The following is a 27,032-nucleotide window of genomic DNA, read 5'->3' on the forward strand; positions in this document are numbered from 1 at the left end:
AAACGCACTGAGGGTGCCCTCGATCCTCTCATCCAGATCATTGATAAAGATATTAAACATACACATTAGGAGAGAGCAAGAAGCTGCTCACAAAGCCGAGGTACCAGACACGCACATGAGGACGCTACAGGTGACATTTCATTAGCCCAGCGATTAAAATGAAATAAGTCTTTGTTTTTAATTGAGTTTCTCCCCTGAAGCACGTATCATGCAGAGCTGCAGGGAATTAAACGTGCCTCTGAGAGTCACTAGAGAAAGTAGCCTTCACTGTAATTTATTACAAGATTTTAACTCAATTTGGGAGCTGGTAATTGCATAGATTTTTTTTTTCTCCTTTCAGACTCTGCAGAGCCCTAATGGCTTTGGCAGTTAACATAACCAGATCACCCATAACAGGCAGCACATTTAGAGAGGTACGGCGGTACTAACAAACGGTTATCTGCACCACTTTCTTTTATGCTGCCAAAAAAGCTGCACGTCAGCGGCGGAGTGGCCCCGTGGGAGCGGCAGCGCTGCTTCCACCTGTGCTCGGAGATGGGGAGTCACAAACGGCACACCAGAGGGCTGCAAAGTCAGGCAGTTTCTGGAGAAAAGGGCTTTTTTTTTGCTGTTCTGCTCTGAAAAGCTGCTCCCGGGTTTAGGGGACGGGTTTAGGCATCTTCAGGATCCCAGGGGATTTTTCCTCCAGAGTTCAGTTCAGTTAAAGTCAGGAGCAATTTCTAAGTTGTCTTTGGCCTTCAAAATCCACCGCCTAGCATACAGCAGGAGCAGAGCGAGCTCTGCCTGAAAGCTGAAACTGAGGAAAAAATAGTCAATAAGTCAATTCACTGCCAGGAAAAAGAAAATCAGTCCAGAGAAAAGTCAGGGTCTGTCTTTGGCCGCTGCTAAAGAGCTTCCACCTGATGTCGAAGTGTGGATTTATACTGATATGAGAAGTTTTTGAAGCAAAAAGCCACCAAGTTACAGAAAAAGCTGCAGCCTGTTTTTCCACCCTGAAAACGATGGCCTAAACCCCTTTATTTTGGGGTGAAACAAGTCCCCAGGTTCAACCCGAAGTCTCTACATACCAGTGTATCTACCAATATGAGTAGGTATTTGCAAACCCGAGGTTCGTGCCCAGCCATGCTCAGGGCATGGGAAGCGTGCTCAGCTTCGGGCAGGGCCGTGCCGAGCTGTCGGGTTCGCAGGCTGCAGGTGCGGGCAGGGCGTGCGGGCAGGGCCCGGATGCTGGCATAGTGCGGGCATGGAGCGGGTGTGGGCAGGGGGTGCGGGCAGATCCGGGTCCCGGCAGGGGCCGGGTACGGGCTGGGACTGAGGGCAGGGCACGAGTGCGGGCAGGGGGTGCGGGCACGGAGTGGGGGTGCGGGCACGGGGTGCGGGCACGGGGTGGGGGTGCGGGCGCGGGGTGGGGGTGCGGGCAGGGGGTGCGGGCGCGGGGTGGGGGTGCGGGCAGGGGCTGCGGGCAGATCCGGGTAGAGGCAGGGCGCGGGTGCGGCCCCGCCCCACAGCGCCCCCTAGCGGCGCCCAGGCACCGCCTCCTCCCGTGACCCCGCCCCCGCCGCAATGCGGCGAGCCCCCCGAGGTGACGTCAGGTCCCGTCCCGCCTCCCCTCCCGCTCACGGAGGAGGGGTCAGGGGCCTCGCTCTGGATTGGCTGCCGGCCCGGCACGCTGGGAGCCGCCGTTCTCCCACCGGCCGAGGGGGCGGTGCCAACCGAGCCAATAAGAGCCGGGGGGCGGGGCCAGCCACGGCAGACGCCGGCCGGTATCGCGATCGTGATCGCCGTCGGTGAGGACGAGCGCCGGGTCGGGGGTACCGGAGGCGCGGGGGGCGTGGGGAGGCCGCGGGGGGCTGTCACCCGGGGCGGATGCCCCACGCGGGTGGAGGCGCCGGGGCCTGGCGTAGGGCGGAAGCCCGGTGCGCGGTGGGGGGAGCTGGGGCTGCGGTAAGGCAGGGCCCGCTGTGGGTCTGGGCCTCTGGCGGTGCCCAGGGCCGCCCCCTTCGGGGCTGGGAGCTGTCGCTTTCCCACCCGGCGTATCCCACCCGTGTCAGAGCTGTGCCGCGGGAGTCGGCGAGGGCAGGGCAGCTGGGGCGCGGGCTGCACCCCGCTTCCGCCGCCCCGCACCCACCCCGGCCTCGGCGTGAGCTGAAGGTCGCGGAAACCTCTTAGGACAAATTAGTTCATTTCTCAATATTCTTTTCTTGTGTAAATCTCACCTCTGCCTGTCTCCACCTCTCCTGAGTGATGGGGTCCTCTCGTGTTTCCTTCTCAGAATGAGTCAGGGTAGAATATTTAGCAAATAAGGGTGGTTGTAACGGGTGCAGAGAGACCAAATCCTTCGGCCTGAAGAGGAAATGGTTTGCTCATTTAGTTCAAAAAAAGTCACCCTGCCGAAATGGATGTGCACAAACCGCTGCGTAACCAGGGAATACAGCCACGTGTGGAATGTATTTTTTGCACGTGTTCACTGGCCCGTGCTTAAATTAAATTCCTGGTGGCTTATTTCAAGAGTTTGGAGCGCTTCCCATGTGAAGCCGAGTTGTGTTTTGCTGCTGAGCGCGTTTGTGGCAGAACCAGAACAATATCGGTAGGGATTCTTCTAGCAGAGAGCTCTGTGCTGTTGCCGAGCTAATTGTGGTAGCGGAAATAGGCGCTAATTGAAGAGCGATGCTTATGCCGGGCACTGAAGAAGGGACAGGCCTCGGTGACATCTGTGGCGGGGACAGCACGGCGAGCTGGCGAGTTTTTTGGTGAGCTTTGGCGGATGGTCTCAGTAGTTGGGTGGTGACGGCTCAGTGAGTAGCGCCCTTCTCACCGCCGCTGCTTTGTCCTTGGAGGCAGGTGAGAAATCACCTGTGCTGCAATGGAAGCTCCGCTCATCTCCCTGCTGTGTCCCCACATCAGTCTGTGCCCATCAAGGGCTTCAGGACTCGCTCCAGCCCCTCAGCAGCTGCCACTTTACACTTCTGTCTTCTCCAGCAGGAGTCTGAAGCTCAGCTGAAGCGGTGAACGAGGTGGGTCAGGCTGTAGTAGTGGCTGACGACCTGCCAGGAGGGCTGACCTTCCGCAGCGGCTCGTGCTTTCCACCCCGAGCGCTTCGGTTGCAGTTCTTGGCAGGGAGCGACAGAGGAGGAATGAACTTTTCTGAGGTCAGAGCTGCTGTTAAGGAGTAGCCTGTGAAAGCAAAGCAACGTGGTGGAGGATGGAAGTCCTAAAAGGAAACACAAGCCGTGACCAAAGCTTTTAGTGGCCTGTGCAGGCCACTGGCATCTGTAATGGTGTGAAAAGGGGTGGCAAAAATTTGTTGCTTTGCTACTTGTTTCCTTTTTTTCTTTATTTTTTCCCCCCTGTTCTAGTATCTTGCTTCCCAAGACTTCGCTTGAATTAAATCATTAAATCACCTATAGGTAGCTCATCAACTCAAGTCGAGCTCCTATGCTTGTGGCTGACTGCTCGGACATTTGTGACTGGTGGAACATGCAAGGGATTTTCTTCTTCTAAAAGTTCCGTTAACTTGATGTCTCTAAAACCTGAAGGGAAACTCTTTGTCTTCGCAGCCACCATGTCATCCGGTCAGGAATCCATTTTGTCCGAGTATGAGACTGACACCAGCCAGACATCAAAGCTGCTAAGAAAATTTAAAGAGACGCCGTTTGTACCCATCGGTAAGTTTAAAGATGAAGAAATGTGGTTACACGGATTTTTCTCTTTATGGACAATCAAAATGGGAAACACCGTCACTGCTCACCATTTCCCTGCGAACGGGAAATGAACTTCGCAACTACTTCCTCACGTAGGCTTTCTGTGTGGTGGCAGCGGTGCTCCTTCTGCCTGGAATGGTGTTTGTTCTGCAAGAAACAGGGAAATCAGTGAGGCTTGCTATCTTAAATAGAGACCCAGAATCTACAATTGCAAAAAAAAAAAAACCCCAATAAACCCTGAAAGACAGTTTAGGTGATCCTGCCAGGTGTTGAGGAGTGGGTTTTGCAGCCGTTCCGCAGTTACGGTTACTGGGAACTGTGATCGCTACGAAGTGACTTTCAAGCCAATAAAAATACAAACCAGAAGTTTGTAAAAGGCAGTCCCCCTGCTAAACATGTCACCCTTCTCTGGTGCCATCCCTTTGTTTAAAATGCATTTCCTTAGTAGTTTTTGCAGTACCCCAGCTTGAGGAGGTCGTTAAAAGTTCTCAGCCTCTCTGCCAAGACCCCGAAAAAGCCTCTGAGGGGAGAGAGGATCAGTCATGTTCTTCCTGAGAGCTTTCCTGTCATCAGGAACTGCCTCTAACATGGGACACGCTTTGATTTCCAGCCACCTTAAATGGAGAGCAGTCGGGTCACTTGGGGTGAAGTGTTCCAAGCGTTTGCCAACAGATACCCGTCACTGGTTTCTCTGGTCACAGGACTGTTCTCCACCTTGCTAGAGTGTACTACGGACTCTGCGAGTTTGGGTTCTCCCGAGCAGATTGGCAGAACTTATCTTCAGTCCATGACAGAGCTAGTTTGAAGGCCCTAAAATGTAAAAACCCTAAACTGGTGTTTAATGAGGCTCCCAGGTAGATCATGCACCAGTGAAGTAAGGGTTTATAGCTTCACAAGTGGAATTGTGAATACTCATGTCCAGGGAGACGAGCTGTCTGGGCTCTCGGCACTAAAATATACACAGCACTTGAAACGTGGCAGCTTCCTTTGAACTATGTAAATAATGATCTTAAATATGGTCTAAAAAGGGATGGAACTGGGAAATTTTGTGCGTTGCTGCTCTGTATTCTGCGAGAGCATCAGTGTCCACAGGTTGAAGCTGGCACGGCCAGGGTTGCGTTTGGTCTGTTGAAGGAGTAAAAGTGAACTCCAGCCCCACGACAGGGACTTTGCTGAACCTCTCTCTCCCCGCAGCACGGGACAAGTAACATACAATTTGTCCTGTCTGAGTGAAAGCAGGCAAAACCTGTCAACACCCAAACCAGCACCCTCAGCAGGCTGGTGGGTACGTCGGGGTGCATCCATACGCCGAGTGTCACAGCTGAGCGGTGTTCCTGGGTGTGAGCTTCCTCCCAGGAAGGCAGCAAGCAGCACGTGTGCTTTGTGAAAAATATCCAAGAAATCCCAACACCATGAGCTACTGCTGTGGCATTTTAACACTAGTCGAAATGTCTCACTCTTCGCTGCACTGACTTGGGTGTTAAATAAGATGGCACTCGCGTGAAAACAGTAGGCAGGCCAGGACTTGCCATCCACACAAAAACAGAGCGATTAGATCAAAACATGATTATTCCCAGGATACCTTGTTTAGGTGGGTCGCTTCACGCGTCTCCACGGCTTGGATCTCTGCTCACAAGGGCGCTTTCCTTGCCTTGTAGGGATGGCTGGCTTTGCCATGGTGGTTGGCTACGGGCTGTACAGACTGAAGCACAGAGGTGACATGAAAATGTCACTTCACTTGATTCACATGCGCGTGGCAGCCCAGGGCTTCGTCGTGGGAGCGCTAACGTGCGGTACGTACCGAACGGGAGGCTGTCCTCAGCACTGGCAAAGCACAGGGAAACTCTCGCGTCTCTTCTCCTGGCGGATAACACAGTGCGAGTGAAATATCCTTGGGGTGGAAGTGTCCGGGCGTTGTATTTGAGGATGTTTGTGGTAGTTACTGGCGTTTGCTCAGCCTTTCTAGAGTAATGTGTTGTTTAAGTATTTAATAATAAACTGCACTCCTTTTGAGAGTACAAGTTTTGATTACTTTTAGATGTGGGAAGTGGGTGGGGGCTCTGCAGGTGTTGAAATTAGAGGCAAAGAAAAAAAAATTATCTGATGTTAGTATTTTGCCATGTAAATATGTTGCTGCTTCTGAATGCAATGCACTGGAAAATCAGCTTGCGTAGGCAATGTGTTATTTTCAGGACTGGGATTGTGTCCCTGGTTTTCTACCTCCCAGGTCTTCTCTAAGTACTGCAGCTGTGTCTGTCTGTACTGTATTCCTTGACTTTGGCTGCAAAGCAAACCACGGTTTGCTGGGGAATCTGGATTTTTCCTGTACAGTGCATTTTCCTATCCACTTTATCTGAAGAATTTTGTAGTGTTCATCACTGCTAATGAAAAAAAAAAAAAGAGCAGAAGAGGAAGGGAAACATTATTTCTATTGCTGAGAATATCTCTTACTGTTCAGATTTTGAAACGCCTTACTTCTTATTTAACCCAGCTTTCTACTGTATTTCTGTCTTGTAGGTGTGCTGTACTCAATGTTTCAGGAGTACGTAGTGAAGCCCAAGGAGTAATGGAAAGATGACTGAAATCTCTCTCCTGGTGGTGGCCTGTGTACTGCAGCTACAAACCTGATATCGAGGGGTTCTTGAGGGAAAAAAATAACACATGATGTCAGAGAATTGCCCTATATTATGTTGTGTGTGGTACGCTGTCCTGAGGCTGGCAGCCTAAATGACTGCACGCTCGGGGAGTGGGTGTCAGGGTCTGGTTACTTCCGATTGACGCTACCATATCCCAGTTTTTAGGGGATATAGTAGAGTACAATCCCTTTGTCTTCTCGACTGTCAACTCTGTCCTAAAATTGGTGACTTTTTTGCTCACGTTGCCCAAAATTGAAGTCTCAGCTAGCTTCTCTTTGGCCTCAGGCAGAACGTGGAGGCCACGTCTGTAAGTGTCATGAATGCTTTGCTGTTATTTTCTACCCTGTGTATTTGTCAGCCTCCAGGTTTGTAATTTAGAAGCTTCCAGTAGCACTAAATGACTTCTAAAGCATTGAGAGAGAGATATAAACATCTATTTTTTTATTTAAGGTGTGAAATAAGTATTTGGTATGTTGCAGCTATTTAAATGTTATATTTATTCACTGTTAATGAAGACACAGGCTCCCTATTTTTACTACAGATTTTCAGACTCTCTGATTATTATATATTCTAACTTTATTTACAGTGTTCTTCTGAGTAACATTTAAATGTAACATTTAAAATACATATTGTGAAAACTAAACCTTGATTTGGTGTTCTAATGCTTTTAGTTGAAGTATATGACCTAGCTCTGATTTCTGCAGTGTCATTCCCTACAGAAATTTTAAAACAATTAAATCTGGAAAGCCCCCATCATCCTCGATGGAGGTGTTAAAACCCTCCTCTGTAAATTGCCGATGCTATTTTACACTCGAACCCCTTGTATCTTCAACAGCAGTCACAAAAATAAATGTACTGATAAAGCCAATTTGTAAAAAACCCCTCATTTTCTCCTATGAGCTGACATTCCATGGTGACAGTATGATGTCTCTTTTTAATAAATACCTCAAGGTACGTACTGCACGTGTCTGACATGTTGTACAGAGCAGCGGGAGATGAAATATGAATAAATATGTAAGCACTGGAGATAACGAGTGTTTGGCTCTGGATATGTTGGGGGGCTCCCCCTGTGCGTGAAGCCTTCTGCAGAGGGATGGTGTGAGCTTATATACACGAATAAAAATCACCTGAGAGGCTGCGATGCTACTGGAAAAGGCATTCCCGGCCCTTCCATTCCCGCTGTGGTTGACTGCTTGATCTCCCAGGCCTCCCTCAGCGGGGTGGACCGGGGGGGGGGGGCCTGAGGAGACACCCCTCCATGGCGCACGGGCCTTTTCCCGTAGCCGCTCTCCTCCCCTGCACGGGGCGACATGAGGATCGGCTCCGCTCCTGCGGCCGCCAGCCGTAGCTCTCCGTGGGCACGGCCAGCCCCGCGGCTCTGGCGGCGGCCGCAGGCTCTAACATGGCGGCTGGGCTGAAGGGCAGGAGAGGGGCGCGAGCCCCGCCCTTCCGCCGGCAGGCCGGGTGCTGGGCGCATGCGCGGCCCCGCCCATGGCGCCGGCTGGGCCGCCGTTGCTATGGGAACGGCGTAGGGCCGCGTCCTGGTCCCGGGCCGGAGCCGCAGCCGGAGGAGCCGGGCCGGCCCTGCCGAGGCGGGCAGAGAGCGGCCGGGCCGGTGGGGACCCTCCCGTCCCCCTCGGGGCAGGGAAAGCCGGCTTCGGTAGGGAGGGCACCGCGAGCCGCCGGCCCGGGGGCGGGAGGGCAGTGCAGCCCTGTCAGGAGTCCCTGACAGGACGGGGCGCGTGTTGGGCGGGAGGAGAGCGAGTCCCCCGTCCTCACACGGCAGCGCCGTGGGGGATCCCTCTGTGCCGGGCTTGGAGTCGGCTAAAGGTCGCCCCCAGGCCATCACTCACACCCCCGAGGCCTCGGACTTTGCTCTTGACGCTTGTCAGTCCTTCACGCACCTTGTCCGCACCCGTGGTGTCCGGAGGCGGGCGTGGAGGTAAAACTGCTCGTAGTGCGGCCCTGCCCGTACGGTGCAAAGAGAGACATAGCGTGTGTTGTGGTGCTTTATCAAGATGATGGCTACCTTAGTGCAGGAAAGGGCCTGCATCAATTACTCAGCAGAGGGTGTGCCTTGGAAAGTTTCTACTGATTGTTTTTGCTAGACCAAAGGTACCCTGGATTTTTTGCTGACAGTAAATGTCAAACAGAAGGAGCGGGGGCTGGCATACGTCAGAGAACTGATTGCCTTTAGTCATGCTAAGTAAAGCTCCAGACCTTTAAATGGGTAGCAATAGTATTGCTTTACTGTTATCACTTAATGCTTAGAAATCTGGGGGAAAGTTGTAAGCCGAGCTCTTGGTGTCTAGAGCCCAAAGGGAGCATTAGGAAAAACAGGGATCTTTCTTCCTCTGTCTATCCCACATTAACCTTAAAATGGGGAGGTCTGCACCTTTCTTTAAAACGCAGGAAGGAAGGCTGGATGGACCTGGGTCGCGAACAGCCTGTGTTCCCTTTAGTCAGTATAATGTGGCTGCCGCATTCGCCTGGATTTGACCCCAACTTGCTCTTCTGTAAAAAATGTTTATTTGAACAGATCCGTTTAAAAAAATTTCAAAACATTCCTTTTTGAATGCTAGAAGTGAAAAGGACCCAAAGGCATTTTTGAAGACTGTTTGAAAGCTGTTTATGGAAAAGGGTGCTTGAGGCAAGGCAGTGGGGCTGAAGAGCACAGCGGCTGAGAGGAGGAGGTGGCAGGGGGACTGTGCAGAGGTCAGTGAGGAAAAACTGCGAAGCAGCTGCTAGAAGAGGATGTTTTTCAAAGCCATGTTGATCTCTGCTCTCTGTCGCTTTTTATTTGCTTCTTGTTATGCTTTTAGTAAACAATGGAGTCAGACGTAAAAGTGAATGAACATTTTAAAAGCCAGTTTAAGGCTTATCAAGAACAACAGCAAAGGAGGCTGCAAAATCTAATGGAGAGGAAGAAAGAAAAGCAGAACAGTCAGAAGGGTGATAATGGCAACGCAGAGGAGACTTTCAGAATCCCGAATGATCTAAACCTGTTTGAAACAGGACAACCTGTAAAGGAAGATGACTGCAAAAGGTAAAGGTGTAGCAGCACTGTTCCTTCAGGAAGTCACAGGATTATATTTTGCATATGATCTTATGAAACTCAATATATTAAGTTGACAAAGCACTTTCTGTCTTCACATATTGGGCTTTCATTATCCTGAGAAGACTCTCGCTGTCCCTAACGTGTTTCTCCTCAGAGCGTTGTGATGTGCTCTTTATTATCAGTGTTTCACAAAGGAAGAGTGGAAGGACAGAGGGGTTAAGGGTGACATGCTGGGGGCACATTCGGGGTCACTGACATCCTCTGAACTGTTAGTTAGTTCCTGCCTAGCCTTGTAAACAAAGAAGGTCCCTCCCTGAATGATTTCCAAAGACAGGTAAGGGCAAAGCAAATGGGTGCAAGCCAAAGGCCTGCAGTGTAGAAAAGTGTTCCCCTGGCTGTCTTTGCAATGTAACCTGATTTAGTAGATCAAAAGACAGCCAGCTGTATAGGAGGGTCTCATAGACAGAGTTGCTTCCTGATTAAGATACTTCACAGCCTTACACAAGGTAGGGTCTTAAATCTTACTGGGGACAGGGGTTTGGGTCTTATCTTGCCCGCTGGGGTAGCATCTCATTTACCAGGACATTGGACATTTTGGTGTGGATCTACCTTGATCTTGTTTTTGGAGCTGGGTGCATAATTCAATTTACTGGAGCAGAGATTTGAAACCACAGCTCAGCCCATTCGTCTTCCTCCTAAGGATATAGCCAGTCTCTCTTTCTGACCCAATTAATATTTTATTTTTTTTTTACTAACTAGAACAGATCTAAAGCTGAACACATCCCAAAGATGTCTGCTGTTACTACAGCGTTGGCTGTTCAGGGATTTGTTCCCTGTTAGTGGCGAAGCCAGCTGAAGAAATTCCTGCTCTGCTCCCCACTTGCAACTGTGCTGATACAGCTGTTTACTGGAAACTGGATTCATTTTCTAGGGGAAGGGTACTTGTATTCTCAAGTAATTTCAGTGATCCAATTTATGGCTTTAGCCCCACAAACTGTTTTGTTGGCACCATGGTGGGGTGATGTACTGAGATACACGGGCAGGAAGGGGAGGAGGTGGCAGCTCTGCCTAAGCCAGCGGATCACAGGTGGAAAAGCACCGTTAGTCATATACCTTTGAGACAGTTTCCCTTCCCAGAACCCAGAGCGGGGAAGGGCACCTCTATTGAAGTTTATCAAGCGACTAACCAAAGTTTATTACGTCCTCGATGCTGATCTTCCCTCTGTGTTACTCTGGGCAACTCCCTGCTCATGTTTTTTCTGAAGATTGCTTCCTTAAACACCCAAGTACATAAGCTGCAGCAGAACTTCTGGGAAGATGCAGGGAACCCAGGAGTGAACCACTGAAACTTTCAGGTGCTTCTGGGAATGTGGTGTTCATGCTGCAAAGGAAGCCAGTGTTGAAACGGGGGGCTGACCTTCTAGAAACTAATGCTCTCACCATTGCATCAGATATTGTCTTCTTCACACATAGGTCCCCATCACAGCTGTCTGATTTGTCAAGTTATGCTTCTGATCTGACCTCTTCCCTTCTGCCCTTTTCCCTTCAACATTTGTTCTGATAGTATATGGAGATCTGTTTTTTTAAAACATTTTTTAATGGAGAGGAAGACTGCCACAGTCCAGATATGGATTTGTCTGGTGGAGGAGAGGGGCTCAGGTGCTCCCATAGCACATCCTGGTGCAGTGTGCATGCTCTGAGGTGCTGAGTACAGGAGAGTCCCAGCAGTTCTCTGCTATTTACAGTTCAGTAGTTTAGGTCTGAGTAGTTCAAGAGCTATCACTTACCTTCGTTTTCGGTGGCACTGACTGTTAAAACTCCCCATTTGACATGGGAGGTGTAGTAGATTTATCTGGATTGTCCTTCTGCATGTACATCTGCAATGCATCTTCATGCAATGTACATCTGCATTCAGCAATAGAGTGGTTATGAGTGTATCAAATCTGGGCAAGTTTTGCTTCTGGAAGGGATTCACTGGGATGTACTTTGCAGTATCCCATGACAACACGTTAGAAACTTGTTCCAGAATAACAGGACTCCATATGGTCTGCAGTGGCAGTGATTTCAGCACGTCAGTGTTGTTTACAGCAGCCCTTGGAAAACATTCTCTTCTCAGAAGTCTCCCTTCCTCTGAGCCTTGGGAATTTGTTTTTCCTTCCTCCCATCCTACTCCCAAATTTTGTTTAGGCTGACATTTCTGTCTTTCTGTTTTCTTCCTTCTGTAACTTTATCCTCCCTCCTCTGTTTGGTGTATTTAAGATTAAGTGATTTTCCCCATCACATGGAGAATCTGTAGCAGAGTTGGGAAAGGCCCTTACCTGAATTTCAGTCATAAGCCCTGCTCATAAGCTTCACCTGGTTCTTTTAGCTTGAACTAGAATGAAGAGGGTAACCTCTCTGCAACCTGTTTCTTTTGGCTGACTTTCCATAGCAGAGCCACTTGGGTGGAACCTGCTACCTCCTTTGTAACATATAGAGTCACTCTGGGATGGGACGGGGTGGGAGGGAGAAGTGTCTCAGAGAAGACTCCAGCTTTGTGCAGTTGGGATTTCTGCCCATCCTACTCAAAGTGCTTTTTGTCAAGACGTGGAAGCCAGCTCAGAGGAAGGCATGGCTGATCAGGTGTGTTAAGAGCTTAGAACCCTTTTTATTCCATGTTAATTGCCTAACTCTTAAAAAATCTTTTTGTCCATGTGTCTCTAATTAGATCTGTACAGTTTTGTTGCTCAATTCTATGAGTGGTACATGTGGGAATAACTTAGTTTTGCCTTTTCTCTGCTCAGATTGCCACTTTCTTCTCCTTTGTAAGCAGCTGCCTTTGATCTCCCTTTGATTTGCAGCTTTGAAACAGAAGTGCATTTCTTAATTATGGATTCTGAATCATCTCATAAATTGACTGTGCTGTTTATGGCAGTGCTTTAACGGGTCATTTATTCTGACATGTACATATGGAGCGTGCATTTAAAAGCTCCAAAGTCCAGTTGGAGCAAAGAGTTTGCTAAAACTTCAAAAGAAAATATTTAGCTGACTATTGAGATGGCTGACTTGTCTGGCTGTGGACATGTCTGTAGCTACAGGTATATACTTGTAACAACTGGACTTTATCCAAATCTCTGTGATCATCCAAGCTACCTACTTCTGTTGTATTCTGGAGCAATCGCTCTGTAGGCCAAAGGGGTGGGACGCTATTCCAGATTAAGTCACCAAAACATAGACACTCAGGGTCACACTGCAGATAATAAGATTCTAGGGGTGAATTCATCCGGCTGGCTTGGATGCCTAATGATATCTGAGATGCTGTAGGCTATCAGGAGCTTCCACATGGGAATGATAGATAGGACACGGGAGGCCTGCACCCTTCAGCAGCAGCTGGGGGGCGGGTGGGCAGAACAAATGGCACCTGTGTGTGGGTAACTGAATTGCAACCCCTCATCAGAGCACTTAGCGGCAGTCAGAGAGCAATTCAGGTCACCCTACAGCTTGTCCACAAGCAACACAGGTTGCAATGACTAGATCTCCTTTGACTTTCATGTGCATTTTGGCTTGCTACTCACAGAGAGACCTCCGTGTCTTGGTACGGAGTGGAGCCCTCCCTGAAGCTCAGATGGGAGGAGATGAGGAAACTCAGATGGGGAGAGAGATGCAGGCAGAATGGGAACCACTGACTTGAGCCAGCAGGGTCTCTACCACAAACACATTTTTTAAAGGCAGTGTCAGTACAGCTTCTCTTAGCACATTCGGTTTCCTCTTTAGGGAGTGGAGGCAGGTTCATTTCTGTTCTGAAGTGCTGCTGTCTGGAGGATTCTGGCTAAAAGGTATGTCAGAAGTTGGAGGATGTCAGTAATTCTTGGGGTTGGCTCATATCTCCACACGTGGGTGGCAAGCACTCTCTGAGGTGCTCTGGTGTCTCTAACAGAGCCCCAGAATTTTTGCCAGGAGCCCTGCATTGTGGCTGCTGGCCTCACGTAGGGAGCTCAGATAATCCTGGGGCATCTCAAATGGATGCCTGAGTGCCCACAATTGAATTGAGCCCCTGAGGCCTTAGCTTCTAATTTTTACGTTTAGAGGAATCGTCATGTAAGGACAGCAAAGAGATTAAAGTTATTAATTTTCTGGATGTCTTAGAGAGATGAAACCCATAAATGTTACTAAATGTACTGAAGAATAGGAGAAGCAGGACTATTTCCTCCCGTTCAGAGGGCTTTTTGATATTCGTTCTTTCTAAATGGCTTCCAAAAAGCAACATTAACAATACAAACCGATGCCAGACCATCCTGGTAGGGTTTCAGGAAAATCAGATGAGGACATAGGAAATAGGTCTTTTGTGAATTACTATGAAGCATTCATTTTTAAAGAACGAACCTCAGTAAGAGCTTTTGTAGTTGATGCTCTGTTGGCTTCTATTGGCTTCGGTAAGTACAGAAAGTAAAGCCTGAATGCCATGGATGCTGAATGGTGAGCTTGCCTGGTTTCCTCTGAAGAACCAGATAAGTAAGTCTGAGTGAGATGAGACTATCCTGTAGCCTCAAGAGCACTGAAAAGATACCTGTTCTGTCATGGTTTGCCCCAGACAACACAAGGAAGTACAGAATTCTTGAAGAAGAAATAAATTAATAGATCAGATCATCAGCTTGTGTTCTTATCTGAGGTTTAGGATATTCTGCTTAATTCAGTAAACTCACTCCTGGTAAGCTCAGCTCATCTAGCATACAGTCATTTCATTATTTTATTTCTGGAAGCATCTATCTGAAGCACATTAGAGTGACGTTTGCCATTATGACTTATTTTTTTACAGGTTGCTTGAGGTTGAAAACGAGCAGCTCCAGGATCAGCTTCGAGAGGTCCGAGATGAGAACTGCAGACTATACAAACTGGTGACGGAGAAAGATTTTGAAATAAAGCAACTCCAGAAAAAAATACAGGAGGACAGATTGGCTTTGTCGGGTAAACACAGTAACTTTGTATTCTCCCTGTGTTAGTCCCCGTGTTTGCTTGATGCTGATGGCAACAGAGGTAGGATAACAGATTCATTGTGAGCTCCTGGCAGTGAAATATTCATGTGACGGCTCTTTACCTGCTTTATGCTAAAAAGGAGTATTTTGATCATATTGTGGTTGCCTTCGTTTCCATTCCTGTAATAAGCTTCTGCTAGGAAGAACCAAAATTCAGCTCTCATCTGAGAGAGGCTTGTTCTCTGTTAGGCTTGCACTAATTTGCAACAGCACTGAAACCACTTGGCTCCAAACTATGTGGACACCTAGGTATAGATTTAGTCACCACTTAGATTTGCTACCTAAACTTGCAAGGGTCTAATCTGACACTAGTTTGCATTTGCAGAGTTTACTAACCATCAATGCCTCTCCCGTGTAAGGAGTCTCATTGCTTTATTTGCAGAGGGAAGTTCCTCGCAGTGGTTTGACACGATAGCGCTTACAGGTGGAATGGCATGTACGCTTAAAGATCGGTGCCTTACTTTCTCCTTCAGCTTCATGAGCCGCAAAATAGGAATACTACTAATCCCCATTTTAGAGAGCTGTTGAGAGGACCAAATGACATCTGAGGTAGTCAGGTCAGACCTAAGGCACAAAATACTGATAATTATACATCCCTTAATATGTGTAGTGCTGTCTGGGAGTACACGGTGATCTCTGTTCCTCACAGATCTTCTGCAAACTTGTTATTATTGGCATAGCAAATGGTGACATATAGAAATCATATTTTAGAAAACTTGCCTTTAGTGTCAAAGAGCAGTGTTGCAGCTTTTTCTGCTAAGTAGAGTTAAATTTCTTATTCTGGCTCCTTTTGTTTGAATGCCTGGATAGGGCCCGTGCAGGATGCTGGCTGATTGCAAGGTCCAGCTTCTGAAGTGGCTTGGGCGTCCTTTGAAAACAGAACTGTGCAAGCTGCATCTCCTCCACTGGGTGCCACTGTTGCTCAGGACAGCAGAGCTGACCAGGCTAGTCGAGAAGGGGGAAACCAGCAATAAGCAGAACTAAATAACACTTACATTATACCTTCATTCTTAAAAACTATCTGTAGCTTGTGTGTAGGAGAAATGATAAGCGATTACTAGGTCAGGAGGCAGACGTGCTATTGCAGCTTCTTTGGCTGGCTCACGTGCCAGCTTCTGGCAGTTTGCTCCATGCCTCCGTCTTCCCTGTCTACACTGTGGTGAGAACTCACACACATTGCACAGCAATTAAAAGCTTTGATTAAATGTGTGCAATGCATTTGAAGACCATCACGTGGAAGAACCAGCCTGGCTTTTGGTTAGTTTAGTACTTACTGTGGTCCTTAGCACCATTATTATCAAAATTAAGGAAATAATAGCTTCTAGATGAGGGGGAACACATGTCAGATAAAGGAGATCCAAGACCAGTAGAAACGCTTTTAAAAATAATGAATTTATTTTCTTCTCTACAGTGTTTTAAAATAGTGACATGGGTTCATATTCTGTTCTTACCTATATTCCCTGTTTCTGCGGGTTTTACGGGACTCAGAATTCACTTCAGAGTGATCTGTCGTCCTTGCATCTCACCCCAGTTCTTGAGTATCACCTTCACAGATGGCAGGAGAAAAGTCATTACTTCAGATCACTAAAAGAGGATGAAAAAGTTAAAAAGAATGACAACAGCCGAGTTCAATCTTCATATATCCCACCAAGGATCTGCTATTGAGGCTGGTAGTCACTGTGGAGCTAGAGGTTTCCGTGGACGTTGTATGAAATTATATTGATTTTTGCACTTTTGCAAGAGTTTTTCTTCACCTATGTGATGTTAACGAAAGCCAGGTGACACACGAGCCAGTCCTGGGGATTGCTTTATTTGTGACACTAATCAAACCCTCTCTGATGAGGAGGTGAACGAAGTATCTGTTTAAAAGAGCAATTAAAAGGGTAATACAGTAAGGCTCCACGTATAATCGCAAGGGGCATATAAATAGGCACAATAAAATTTCCTGGATGTTATCCAGGACCTAACTGTAATAATGTGCCTGACCTTTTAGGACAGATGTCTAGAAAAGTTCGCACCTCTGTTTCGGCAACTCTTGCAGTAGTAAACAACCAAAATAGAGTGCGGTCTTTTTCTGTAATACGACGCAAAAACCTGTTCATAACTGCCCTTCACAATGAGCAGAAAACACCTCTACCCTTTCTACGTGGTAATGTTGCTGCGACCGCTGTTGTGGCCTTTGGCCATGTGGCTGTTGCTGAGTGTGAAATGTGGCTTTGCTAGCCGCAATGCGATGCTGACTCAAAGGACCAAGCAATCCAGCTGGAATCACTGACGCCTCTTTTCCCTCACTTGTTCATTTAAGTGCCTGGCACAGCTCTGAGAGAAATAGATTAGAAAATAAAAGTGCACTGTGCACTGAACAGAGAACAAAAGCATCATCTATTGTGAGTCTTGCCTGTAAAATATGTCCTTTGCTTTTGTGTGTACTTTTCAGGGGCGTCTGGTTTAGCTGGAGATGTTGCAGCTACTAAAATAGTTGAATTGGCCAAAAAGAATCGTGAGATAACTGCCGAGACTGAGAGTGAAAAAGCCAAAGTGAAGCAACTGAATAATAAAGTCAAAGAGCTGGAGAAAGAAGTGAGGCATTTTTCTTATTCTCTTTTTGCACGCTAAAACACAGAAATGCAGCTTGTGGGGTAGAGGAGCTGTAGAAAGTGGGTTTAATTCGTGTTCCCATTTTGAATTCGCTCTTGCATCCATGCTTGCTTTGAGTTCTTGTAATTTCTGTCCATGATGGGAGAGAGGGACGTCTGCCCTCAGCTGTGTCCACCTTTGTGGAAAGGAGGAGGTAAGAAAGGATCTCAGTGGCTTATAATGAAAGATTTATGACATACCAATTAGGAATGTTCACTTGTATTTGAAGCACAGAGGCCTTTCTAGCAGTATGGCAATGATATTTTTCTGATTTTTTTTTGTGTGTGTGTGAGGAGGAGCAAATTTCATACCATTACGTCTCACATTCCCACCTCATTAATACCGGTCATGAATTAATACTTTATTCCTCTAAGCTTTATTTGTCCACATAATGAAAGCTGTTTTCTGGCATAAGTACTTACAGAACCGAGACAGTAATAAACTATATCGCTTAAGGCAGCAAATCTTTGCTCAGGCAAATTTATTTTTGTGATTTAGCATGACTTTTTTATATGTGCTAACCTTTCACAGGAATAATTTTATTTGGGTGGCTGCTGAAATGAAAATTAGATGCCCTGATGTCAAGGTTTACTTTGTTCATTGGCTACTACTGCACTCCCTTGCGCAATACTGGTAACATTTTGGATAATCTTTAGTGCTGTGCTTCCTTAGAAGACATCATTTAAACGGATCAATAATGTTTATCATGCTGACAAATGCATTTTGACTCCATCTTTCACAATCCCTTATTATCATGAATCACGCTTCTACCTGAATTGTACCCAGGTTACCTGAAAGGTCAAGAAATGGTAGATTAAATTTTTGAGAACTTCTGCATAAATCCAGAGCAATCTGGTCAGAGGGGTCTTGTCAAACAGTTGGCAGGCTGGCTAAGAAATATCAGGTGTAGCTGTGCACCTAGAAAATGACACAAGTAGGGGAGCAAGCTCTGAATAATTTCAAGAAAAATCAACTTGGTTATAAACCCCTACGGCAGAACTGTAATGACCATTATTCAAACAGAAACTTAAAGTATTGTCAGATATTGACCCAAAAGAAAGGACATTTCAGGAAAGGAAATGAAACTCAAAGCAAACAGAAGTTTTCAAGGAAAAATAATTGCTGGTCAAAGCAGAGGTGGACACTTTAGATATGACCTAATCTGACCTTAGACACCAGCAGCATGAAAATCAAAACAAACACAGCGACCCATCTCATCTGAGGTAATGATCAGCCACAATGTGAACCCCTCTGAAACCCTGCTCTGGTCAATGATCTGTATTTTCTCACAGCCTCATTTGAGATGGCTCTTCTCGAAACTAATGGTCGCTGGCTGAGTTTGTGAATTGCACTTGCTCAGTAGAACACTACGAAGATGTAAAAGATGGGGAAAGTTAAAGCAATGCTTGACAGTGGGAGGTAGCTATGAAAAATGTTGAGTGATGAAAGAGAAGAGCTGTCATAGACAGAAACCTGCCAGTGACTCACATCTCTGGTGACCCTTAAGCTAAGCTGGATCACGGTCTAGACACAATCATCTTTTTCCACTGATTGTAGAAAGAACCAAGACGACTGAAGTGCAATTCGGTTGACCACGCATAAGCGCAAAAGTACAATCTGAGATGGCGCTTGACCTCTCAGACATCCCTGCAGGGCTGTTAGACGTGACAGGACTGGCAGTCCTGGTGCAGCAGCTGAAGGCCTGCGGGGTACCCTCGGGTACCAAATGGGACTTGACAGCTGGGGGTGGGCAGCGAAGCCAAGTCCGCAGCCAGTGTATCTGCTTGTTGTAATCATAGAATCATTAAGGTTGGAAAAGACCTCTAGGATCATCAAGTCCAACCATCAACCCAACACCCCCAGGTCTCCTAAACCATGCCCTCAAGTGCCACGTCTGCATGTCTTTTAAATACCTCCAGGGATGGTGACTCCCCCACCTCTCTGGGCAGCCTGTGCCTGGGCCTGACCACTCTTCCAGTAAAGAAATGTTTCCTAATATCCAATCTAAACCTCCCCTGATGCAGCCTGAAACCATTTCCTCTCATTCTATTGCAAGTGACTTGGGAGCAGAGACCAACCCCCCCTCACTCCAGCCCCTCTCAGGCAGCTGCAGAGAGCGAGAAGGGCTCCCCTCAGCCTCCTCTTCTCCAGGCTAAACCCCCCCAGCTCCCCCAGCCGCCCCCCAGCACACTTGTGCTCCAGACCCTGCCCCAGCCCCGCTGCCCTTCTCTGGACACGCTCCAGCACCTCAAGGGCCTTCTTGTCCCGAGGGGCCCAAAACTGAACACAATAATGTAGGTGTCTACAGTAGAGTGAGCTGAAGACTAGACTTCCCTGACTGTACTGACTAGACTCCATTCTTTATAAGAGACACCCACAGTGAAAACAAGGAACATGTTAATTTGAGAGTTGAGTCTCATCCCCCATCCCTACTTCTTGATGCCTTAAACTCTGCAAAATGAATCGTGGTGATGGTACCTTACAAATGCGTCTCAATATGTACCTTCACCAGTGGAAAACACTGTTATTTTACGTAATTTTTTGGTCTTTGCTTGTATGAAAACTGAAATTTTTACATATTGCAAAGGTGTTCCCACAAACAAAATGGAAGGTGTGGCCACTGAGCAATCATTTAGCAAAGGGTGGTGTGTGTAAACAAAGACTGCAAACGGAAGTTTGTGGAAGATTTCCTTAGAATCTGACTAAAAGAGTTTATGAACTGGGTAGAAGGGCTGGCCTAACCCTTTTAGTCAGATTTTGATTTACTTGCAAAGAGGGGTGACATTAGAGCTGGCTCCGAGTTACACTCTGCGTTTCCCCAGATATCAGTTTAATGAAGAAGCTATTCCTCAGAGCCTTCTTTTATTCAGGCAAATTATCAAGATTTTCTGCCCACCTCAAAGAATGAAGTCTCAGCCCTTTAAAGCAACACTTCCTGGCCTTTCCAGCTCCAAATTCACTGCACTCCCATCCAGTAAGAAATCTTTGCAACCTCAGCACAAAACATGATTCAGAGCTGGAGGGGCTATATGTCTGCCTGCTTTTGCTGTGGCAAGCAATAGGAGACATATTCTTCACGAGCTGAGAAATGCTACCTTAGAGCTACCAGCTAAAGCGAAAAAGCCTTAGCACCATTAGTAAATATCAGCTATAGGGCATTAGGTAGTCGTTTCTCCTTTTAAATCCCTCTGGTGAGTAGAACTATGTGCTTTTTTATGAAATATCCTGTGGTATTCTTGAAAAGCAGGTAAACTAGCGTCCAAAATCTAGAGACAGTGTCCTGATCTGTTCTGTACTGGCTTTGCATTTATGTATATAAACACTTATTTTATGAACCTAGGGTGATAAAATCCTCCAGAAGTCTCCATACTTGATAACTAATCCCATCTCGGCAAGTCAGAGATGTTTTCACTGAAGTTAATCCACACGTGCTTCTTTGGGAAGCATTTCAGGGAAAAATTGGGTGCTTTCCTACTGACTGTATTTAAAAGACAAGGGAAAATGAAGGAATCTTTTTTTCTAGAGTAAATAAACATCCATGCTGTACTTTTTTGCTAATTCCAGGGAGGTACACTCTTCGCTGTATTCATTCTGTAACAACAGTGCATTTTTTTTCCAGCTACAGACAGCGGTAGAAAAAATACATTCTCTTGGTGGTGGCGATGCAGGAATCAAAAAATCAACTCTGAAGATGATAGAAGGAAACTTGGTATGAATTATAATTGAAGAGGGGAAATCAGAAGCCGATACTTAGTTACCCCCTATTGTGCACTCCTTTCCTTATGACAAGGATGTAGCCCTGTCATTAGTTTTGTGGCCCCGTCGCTCTGTTTGTACCTTCTCTGTGACCCCCAAAATTAAGGAAGGCATTTGCCTAGGTCTGGGGAAGAAAGATTCTGTGATCCTGGTGGATCTGTGGATCTTAATCACTTTGTTTTATTCTGAGGATTCTGTTCTTACTGAACATATTCTTCTCTTCAAAGGCTGAAAGTCCAGAGGTGAAAGCATTGCAGGAAAAATTAACCACAGCCAACTTCAAAGTGATGGAGTATCGTAACCAACTCCAGTCTGCAAAACAGGAACTGAAGGTGACCCAAAAGGTACTGTTGCAGGATGCAGTCTGTGGCTGGGGTCCTGTGCAAGAGGTATATTCTTGTGAAATCAGAAGGAGGCTTCTTGTCTTTCAAGCTTCGATTAGCCTCCATGAAGTATCCCAGTGAACTGTAAGGGGATAAGAAAAGACAGAGGTGTAGTGGCTGTATTGGAAAGATATGCATACGGACACACAGATTTCTTGCTCTGCCACCACAGCCAGATGACTGCACCCATTATTTCTGTTGCTATGATGGGTACAGATTCTTCAAGGTTTGAAAGTCCCCGTTCAGCAAAATAGGTTTGTGATTGACTTAAGGCATATGTTCAGGCCCATTCCTCCTTTCCAAAACATTGATTATGTATTTACTTTTAATGTAGGCTTCCATCCCCAGGAAGTCGATGGGATTAAAGACCACGCTTGAACTAAAGCACATGTTTAAACATTATGTTGCAGAGACACGCAGAGTAACCTTTTTCTCTTTGATTCATGATGGATTTTAACGCGTTACTATGTGCTCTGTTTCCTTTGGTTTCATTACTTTGCATGAGAGACCTGCAATGCAGATCAGAGTAGAGAATATGGTCCTAAAAATAGAACTCTGCTGACCTTTTTATAAATAATTTAAATGCTCTTCATACTAACTTTAGCTCTCGTTAACGTGGCTGTGGCAGAATTGTGCAAGAGAGATTGGCTCAATTCCTGATTGCAAGGGTGTGTATTAAGACAATATCTACTCGGTTCCTGTTTAGTTCTGGCTAAGTATTCATTACATCAAAAATAATTATGTGTATTGAAAACTGTTAGTAGTGCTTAGTAAATCTTGGTGATGAATTGGAAATCCCCCTTTTTTACAAACATAGCACGGTTTGACACCCAGCTATGCAGCTAGATAGTACAATGTGACACTCTCATAGGCAAGCAGGAAGACACAGGTTCACACGTTAAAAAAAGCAAAGAATAATACTCAGACTTATCAAAATACTGAATTACCCACCTCAAAAAGTAAAACCAGTCATCTTAGCCAAACTCCTCTTAACCACCAACAATCTGTGTTGTAATAATGGTCTGAAAGAGCTTATATCACATGGGATACTGGATATCAGGTACAGGCCACTAGGTATAGATACAGAGTTTTTTGTTTACTGCTAGAGAGAGCAGCTTTTCCTCCCCTCTCCCCAACACATGTATTTAAGCCTAGCCTTACTGTTGATGTTAATCCTTTTTTCATAGCTTTTAGCAAATGAGGTTGGCGAGGATGTGAATCTTCAAAGCCTCTTGACCAATTCTGGCAGCTGGCGTGGACGAGCCCAGCAAATTCTTGTTCTCCAAAGTAAGGTGAGTTAGGACCCTGCATGGAGCCAGGTAAGCTGGGTGCTGGGATGCTCTTTCTAAGTACAGATATTACCTCAGTTTACGGTAAAGATACTGTAAGTTCGTCATTAAGTAATTCTTAACATCTAGACTTGCTTATAAGGTGTGTCCCAGTAGAGCGGCCAGGCTTTTCTGTGTTGAAGAAAACAACTGTTAGAATAAAACACTTTATGGTAACTTTTGTAATAGTTTTTTGGTATGTCTGTACGTGTGGGGGGCGGGGGGAGTGTGTGCACACGCACGTGTGTGCGGTGGTGGGGCATTAAATTTTAAATCTGTGTTGATGTGTGCAGGGTCTGTCAGAGTTCCCGTGAACATGCTTCAGTATTTAAGCTGAGAATCTTTCGCATCTGTGTCGAAGGAGAGAGTTCAGTGACCTTGAAGAGCAATGGCAGCCTAGTTAAAATCCCAGGATGTTTTGAAGGATCCTCTCTCTCCGCTGAGTACAGAAGGAGCCCTGCCAGTGTCTGTGCTCTGACTTGGACACCTTTGTTCAGTGCCTAAAGTCAGATAGGAAGAATTGAGGCCAGATAAGATTTTCAAGTTGTTCCCCCAGGAACTTCAGTAAAATCTTTAACTCTTGAATCTTCTGAAGGGCACAGTCTAGCCAAAACATCAGCTTGAGACAGGGAGGCAGTTTTGTCCGTAACCCAAACAAAACTTCTCTCAGGCACCTTAATACATATTTTTCCTATTTTTCATATATTTCTGTTGTTAATCGTATGCTGACAAACTGTGGTTTTTGCACTCTGATTGACTGAAATTGTTCACCTCTACTTCCCCTTGAGCAAATTACATTCTCCTTCCAATAGACCCCCTGGCTGGGATTCATCTGAAGACTGTACATACTGTACTCTACTGTAATGTAGAAATTCCTTTTCTGAGCCAGTCACCTCGGGCCCCTTCTGTAGTCAGTGGGGATCCTGTGTAAATACAGTCACTGGATCAAAAGTGAGGTAGGTGCATCTTATTTTAGAAGACATCTCCAAAACAGGGCAGAGGAACTGTGCTGTAGCAGTGCCCATTTCCTTCTACTGATGATAAAAGAAGTCTGTAGTGAATAGCTGAGAGTTCACTTGACCACATATTGGTGTCTAACGCCAGCTGAGATGCCATAGGGCATCCCTCTGACCTCTGGTCATCTCTCCAGAGGAGTTTGGATGCCTTGTAGATCCTGCATCGTATCTCTCCAGTATCCCAGGGCATCTCAAACGGTGCTAGGGGCCTATGTTCAGGCTAGTGACTTGTGCTTTAGATGTCTGTTTACTTTGTGGACATCCTGGATGGTGATTCTGCTAAAGACCACGATGCCTAAATGTTTATAGGTGAGTCTGTGCCTGGCCTTTTAGAGGAGATCTAAGGTATTATTCTGTTGCCCACATGTGTGTCTAGTGGCATTCAGGATGCTTTGGAGTGTCTGTCTGGCCTCCACATGTGGCTCCAATAAGGTACAGATCTCCCATGTGCCTTAAGTCTCCTGTAGGTCTTGTGTCATATCTCTTCCCTGCACAGATGCCCTAGACATCTGCCTATTTGTTAGCCGCTAACAGATTTAAATTTGAAAGAACAGGCGCTGCCCTGTGTTAGCTAACCATGATAATGTCAAGAAGTAAGTAATACAGTGCTACACTCTGAGTTCCCTCAGGTGATGTGATCTTTGATGCTGGACCACTGTACTCCCGGTAAAGGCTCTAGATGGGTTGTCATCGTCCCCTAGGTTCGAGAGCTGGAGAATCAGTTAGGTCAAAACAAGACCAGAACATCACTGAGAGACATTGATGAGGAGTTGCTGGTCCTTACTGATCCAAGGAAGTTGTCAGCCCAAGAGAAGAACTTGCTGAAGATTCGCAGCTTGGAAAAAGAAAAGAAAGAAACTTTGGAGGTAAAACCTTATGAGCTGAGTCCTGTTTGGGTATGTAGTGTGTAATAACTTGCCTTACCTTTCAGGGGTTATGTTACACTGTACCCAGAGGCCATCTCAGAAACCCAGCTGATCTGCTGGGGGGGGTTCTGCCCCACTTCACAGACTGAGCGAAGGGCTTCCAGGCTTGTCGTCTGTGCTGCACTCCTGCGTGGGCAGGCATACCTCTGCAGTGCAAGATTTGGTCTTCCCCTCTGCTTCACGATTCACATGTCAGATGCATCCATTCGGCCTGAAATGTGGCCACCTGACAACTGTGCCTGATACGTGATGCCAGAAAGAGGGAGAGGGGCCCTGGGTTGCAGTTGCAGCTGGTACTGGCTTTAATGCTGCAGGCATATGTAGAAAGAAGCCCTGCTACAGCTGCATCCAAGCTCTGTGGCATCCCCCTCACCCTTTGGCCAGATGTACGTTCTTCGTGCACTGTTAAATACAAGCCTCCCCCTTGCACCTCATATATCTGTCTGGCTATGGGCTTCTACATTTGAACAGAATAAAGTTGAGAATTACACCGGACAGGCTGAAAATGGGTCTTGCCCTCCACGTATCACCTGTAGTTGCATCGAGCATTTAGGGGTTGAGAGAGGCTATAGCTAGTGGCACATGTAGTAAACCCTGCAGCGGAAGGATACATAGGCCTGTGTCCACAAGAAACACAGGTAGTGAAGGTCAGCTACACATGTTCAGGTTAGCAAAGCACATCTCCCTGTGCTCCTTTCCTATGTTTGCTTCTGTAAAGGCCATCTGGCACCATCCCAGAGCTTGATTAGCTGCTGCTTTTCTCACCACAGTTTAACCGTGCAACAGACTGAGTAGTGGGGTGATACACACCTTTCGCTCTTGGCCGTGAGAATGAAAGAGAAGATTTATAGCTACAGGCACACGGCACAGGGATGGCATTCCTCAATAACTGCAGTCTGCATGGTTCCACTTCGGCCTTTGTGTTTCAGGCTCCATTTGCAATAATTTCCCCTGTACTTGTCCATTAATACTTAACCGCTAGCACACTCCCTGAACAGTCTCATCTAGGTAACGGCATGGCGCAGGAGGCAGCGAATGCCAAGGACAGCTTCTAGTAGGTACTGTGGCATCACCACCCTGTATCTGGAAGGAAGAGAGTTTCCCCTTAGAGAATGGTGAGGCAAATGGAAAAGTGGGAGCTAGAATTAGGTTTTAACACAAAATTATCATTTGCTTTCTGGCACATACTGAATCGATCTAATCCACTTGTATTCCTGAGCAGACAGACCTTTTTTGATGCTGGCAAGTAGGCAGCGAGTAGTAGCATTTATAATTTCTACTTACTCAGGGATGATATGGTATGCCAGTTCCGTTTTTTAGGTTCTGCCAGTTGATGTGTGATTCCTTTAGCTCACCAAAGCACCTGGGGCTTGGTGATAGGCTATAACCGTTATTTCCTATGATGTGTTTGCATCACTGCAGAAACTCACTGGGGAACGTGATGCTCTCCAAAAAAGTCATGAGGAAGTGAAAAAAAAACTTGATGCATCGAAAGCCAGGAATAAAGTACTGGGCAGCGAAGTGAAAACCCTGAAGGGACAGATCATAACCTTGCTGGAGAAAGGAAAACACGACGATGAGCTCATAGACGCCTTACTGGTACAGTCTGATTATTACTGTTGGTCCCAGCCCCTGCCGATCCAGCCCTCTTTCCAGAAGTGATGAAACGTGATGTCATTTAATGGCACGATGACACAGACGGCCTCAGGGTATACAGAGGCCTGATGAATCAAACCGTGACAGCCAGAGGTTTCATAGTCAGTCAAAGCCCTTCATTTTGGATCAGATCACGCAAAGGCTGCAAGACAGCACCAGGCGTGACGCAGTTGCAGTCAGTGGCTCTAAGCTGCAAGAGATGTAAGAAACATTTTGCAGAAGGATTGAAATAGGATTGTCTAGTAGGTAGAGGAAGGGCTTCATCCCTAACCCATGAAGCTGGACTGTATTCCCTGTTCTGCTTTCAGCTCCATTGGTAGATTTTTTTTTTTCTGAGAATGCCTCCAATTTTGCACTTCAATTTTTTTTGTTATGCAGCCCAAAACCCACAAGCTGAACCGTGAGCACTAAGCCATGTGGATGTTCCCCTGCAGTAGCTGGAGCTGAGAGGACTTGGCCCCTTCAAAAACAAGAGTATTAGCGGAGACTGAAGATGCAGTTATGCTGACATAAATGGCTGCTGTCATGGTCTTGCAGGAAGCTTTTGTCCTGCCATGGTTCTAAATAGTTTTCCCCAATTACAGTAATAATAATAAAAAATTATTAGAAATTATGCCACTTCTTAGTAGGGTTAGTTCTGTGTTTCCTGATCCAGCTCCTCGCAAGTTTCAAATCACGTTTCCTTGCTTCTGTACATAGGTTTTAGCTAAGACGTGCTTATGGCTAAGCTGGCATTCACCTTTCTGCACACCAGGCAGCCACGGGGAATATGGCTACTGACCATCAGATGAGGCAGATAACAGAGGAGCCAAATAACAGCTGTCACTTTTTGCTAAATCTGAGCATTCTCATTAAAATTATTACAGAAAGACACAAATTTACTTGGGAAGGAGTGGTTAATCTGTTTTACCCCTTACATCAAA

At 46.5% G+C, this 27,032-nt stretch overlaps 2 protein-coding genes across 10 annotated transcripts in view; both read left to right on the forward strand.

Annotated features, from left to right (window-relative positions):
* Window positions 1-1,624: 1,624 nt before the first annotated feature.
* Window positions 1,625-7,295, forward strand: HIGD1A (HIG1 hypoxia inducible domain family member 1A). 6 transcript variants are annotated; one of them, XM_075082173.1, is made up of 5 exons: window positions 2,326-2,750; window positions 2,842-3,014; window positions 3,558-3,665; window positions 5,360-5,494; window positions 6,219-7,295. In XM_075082173.1, the coding sequence occupies exons 3-5, from the start codon at window positions 3,563-3,565 to the stop codon at window positions 6,266-6,268; spliced, it is 288 nt and encodes a 95-aa protein (XP_074938274.1). In that variant the 5' UTR covers window positions 2,326-2,750; window positions 2,842-3,014; window positions 3,558-3,562; the 3' UTR covers window positions 6,269-7,295. The 6 variants fall into 6 exon arrangements, with proteins under 6 accessions (XP_074938275.1, XP_074938277.1, XP_074938278.1 ...); XM_075082174.1 differs by lacking the exons at window positions 2,326-2,750; window positions 2,842-3,014 and adding an exon at window positions 1,625-1,787; XM_075082176.1 differs by lacking the exons at window positions 2,326-2,750; window positions 2,842-3,014 and adding an exon at window positions 1,755-1,811.
* Window positions 7,296-7,896: 601 nt separating this feature from the next.
* The window catches only part of CCDC13 (coiled-coil domain containing 13), a 33,365-nt gene continuing 14,229 nt past the window's right edge, over window positions 7,897-27,032 (forward strand). For 2 of the 4 annotated variants that reach the window (XM_075082179.1, XM_075082182.1), the window contains exons 1-9: window positions 7,897-7,997; window positions 9,160-9,383; window positions 14,191-14,339; window positions 16,845-16,987; window positions 20,664-20,753; window positions 21,028-21,144; window positions 22,371-22,475; window positions 24,229-24,393; window positions 25,876-26,052. In XM_075082179.1, the coding sequence (XP_074938280.1) occupies window positions 9,166-9,383; window positions 14,191-14,339; window positions 16,845-16,987; window positions 20,664-20,753; window positions 21,028-21,144; window positions 22,371-22,475; window positions 24,229-24,393; window positions 25,876-26,052 (1,164 nt within the window). In that variant the 5' untranslated portion in view covers window positions 7,897-7,997; window positions 9,160-9,165. Of the gene's footprint in view, window positions 7,998-9,159; window positions 9,384-11,881; window positions 12,018-14,190; window positions 14,340-16,844; window positions 16,988-20,663; window positions 20,754-21,027; window positions 21,145-22,370; window positions 22,476-24,228; window positions 24,394-25,875; window positions 26,053-27,032 lie in introns of those variants that run through there. The other 2 variants (XM_075082181.1, XM_075082180.1) reach the window with 1 other exon arrangement.

The sequence above is a fragment of the Phalacrocorax aristotelis genome, chromosome 2, assembly GCF_949628215.1.
Source record: "Phalacrocorax aristotelis chromosome 2, bGulAri2.1, whole genome shotgun sequence".
Classification (NCBI taxonomy): Eukaryota; Metazoa; Chordata; class Aves; order Suliformes; family Phalacrocoracidae; genus Phalacrocorax; species Phalacrocorax aristotelis.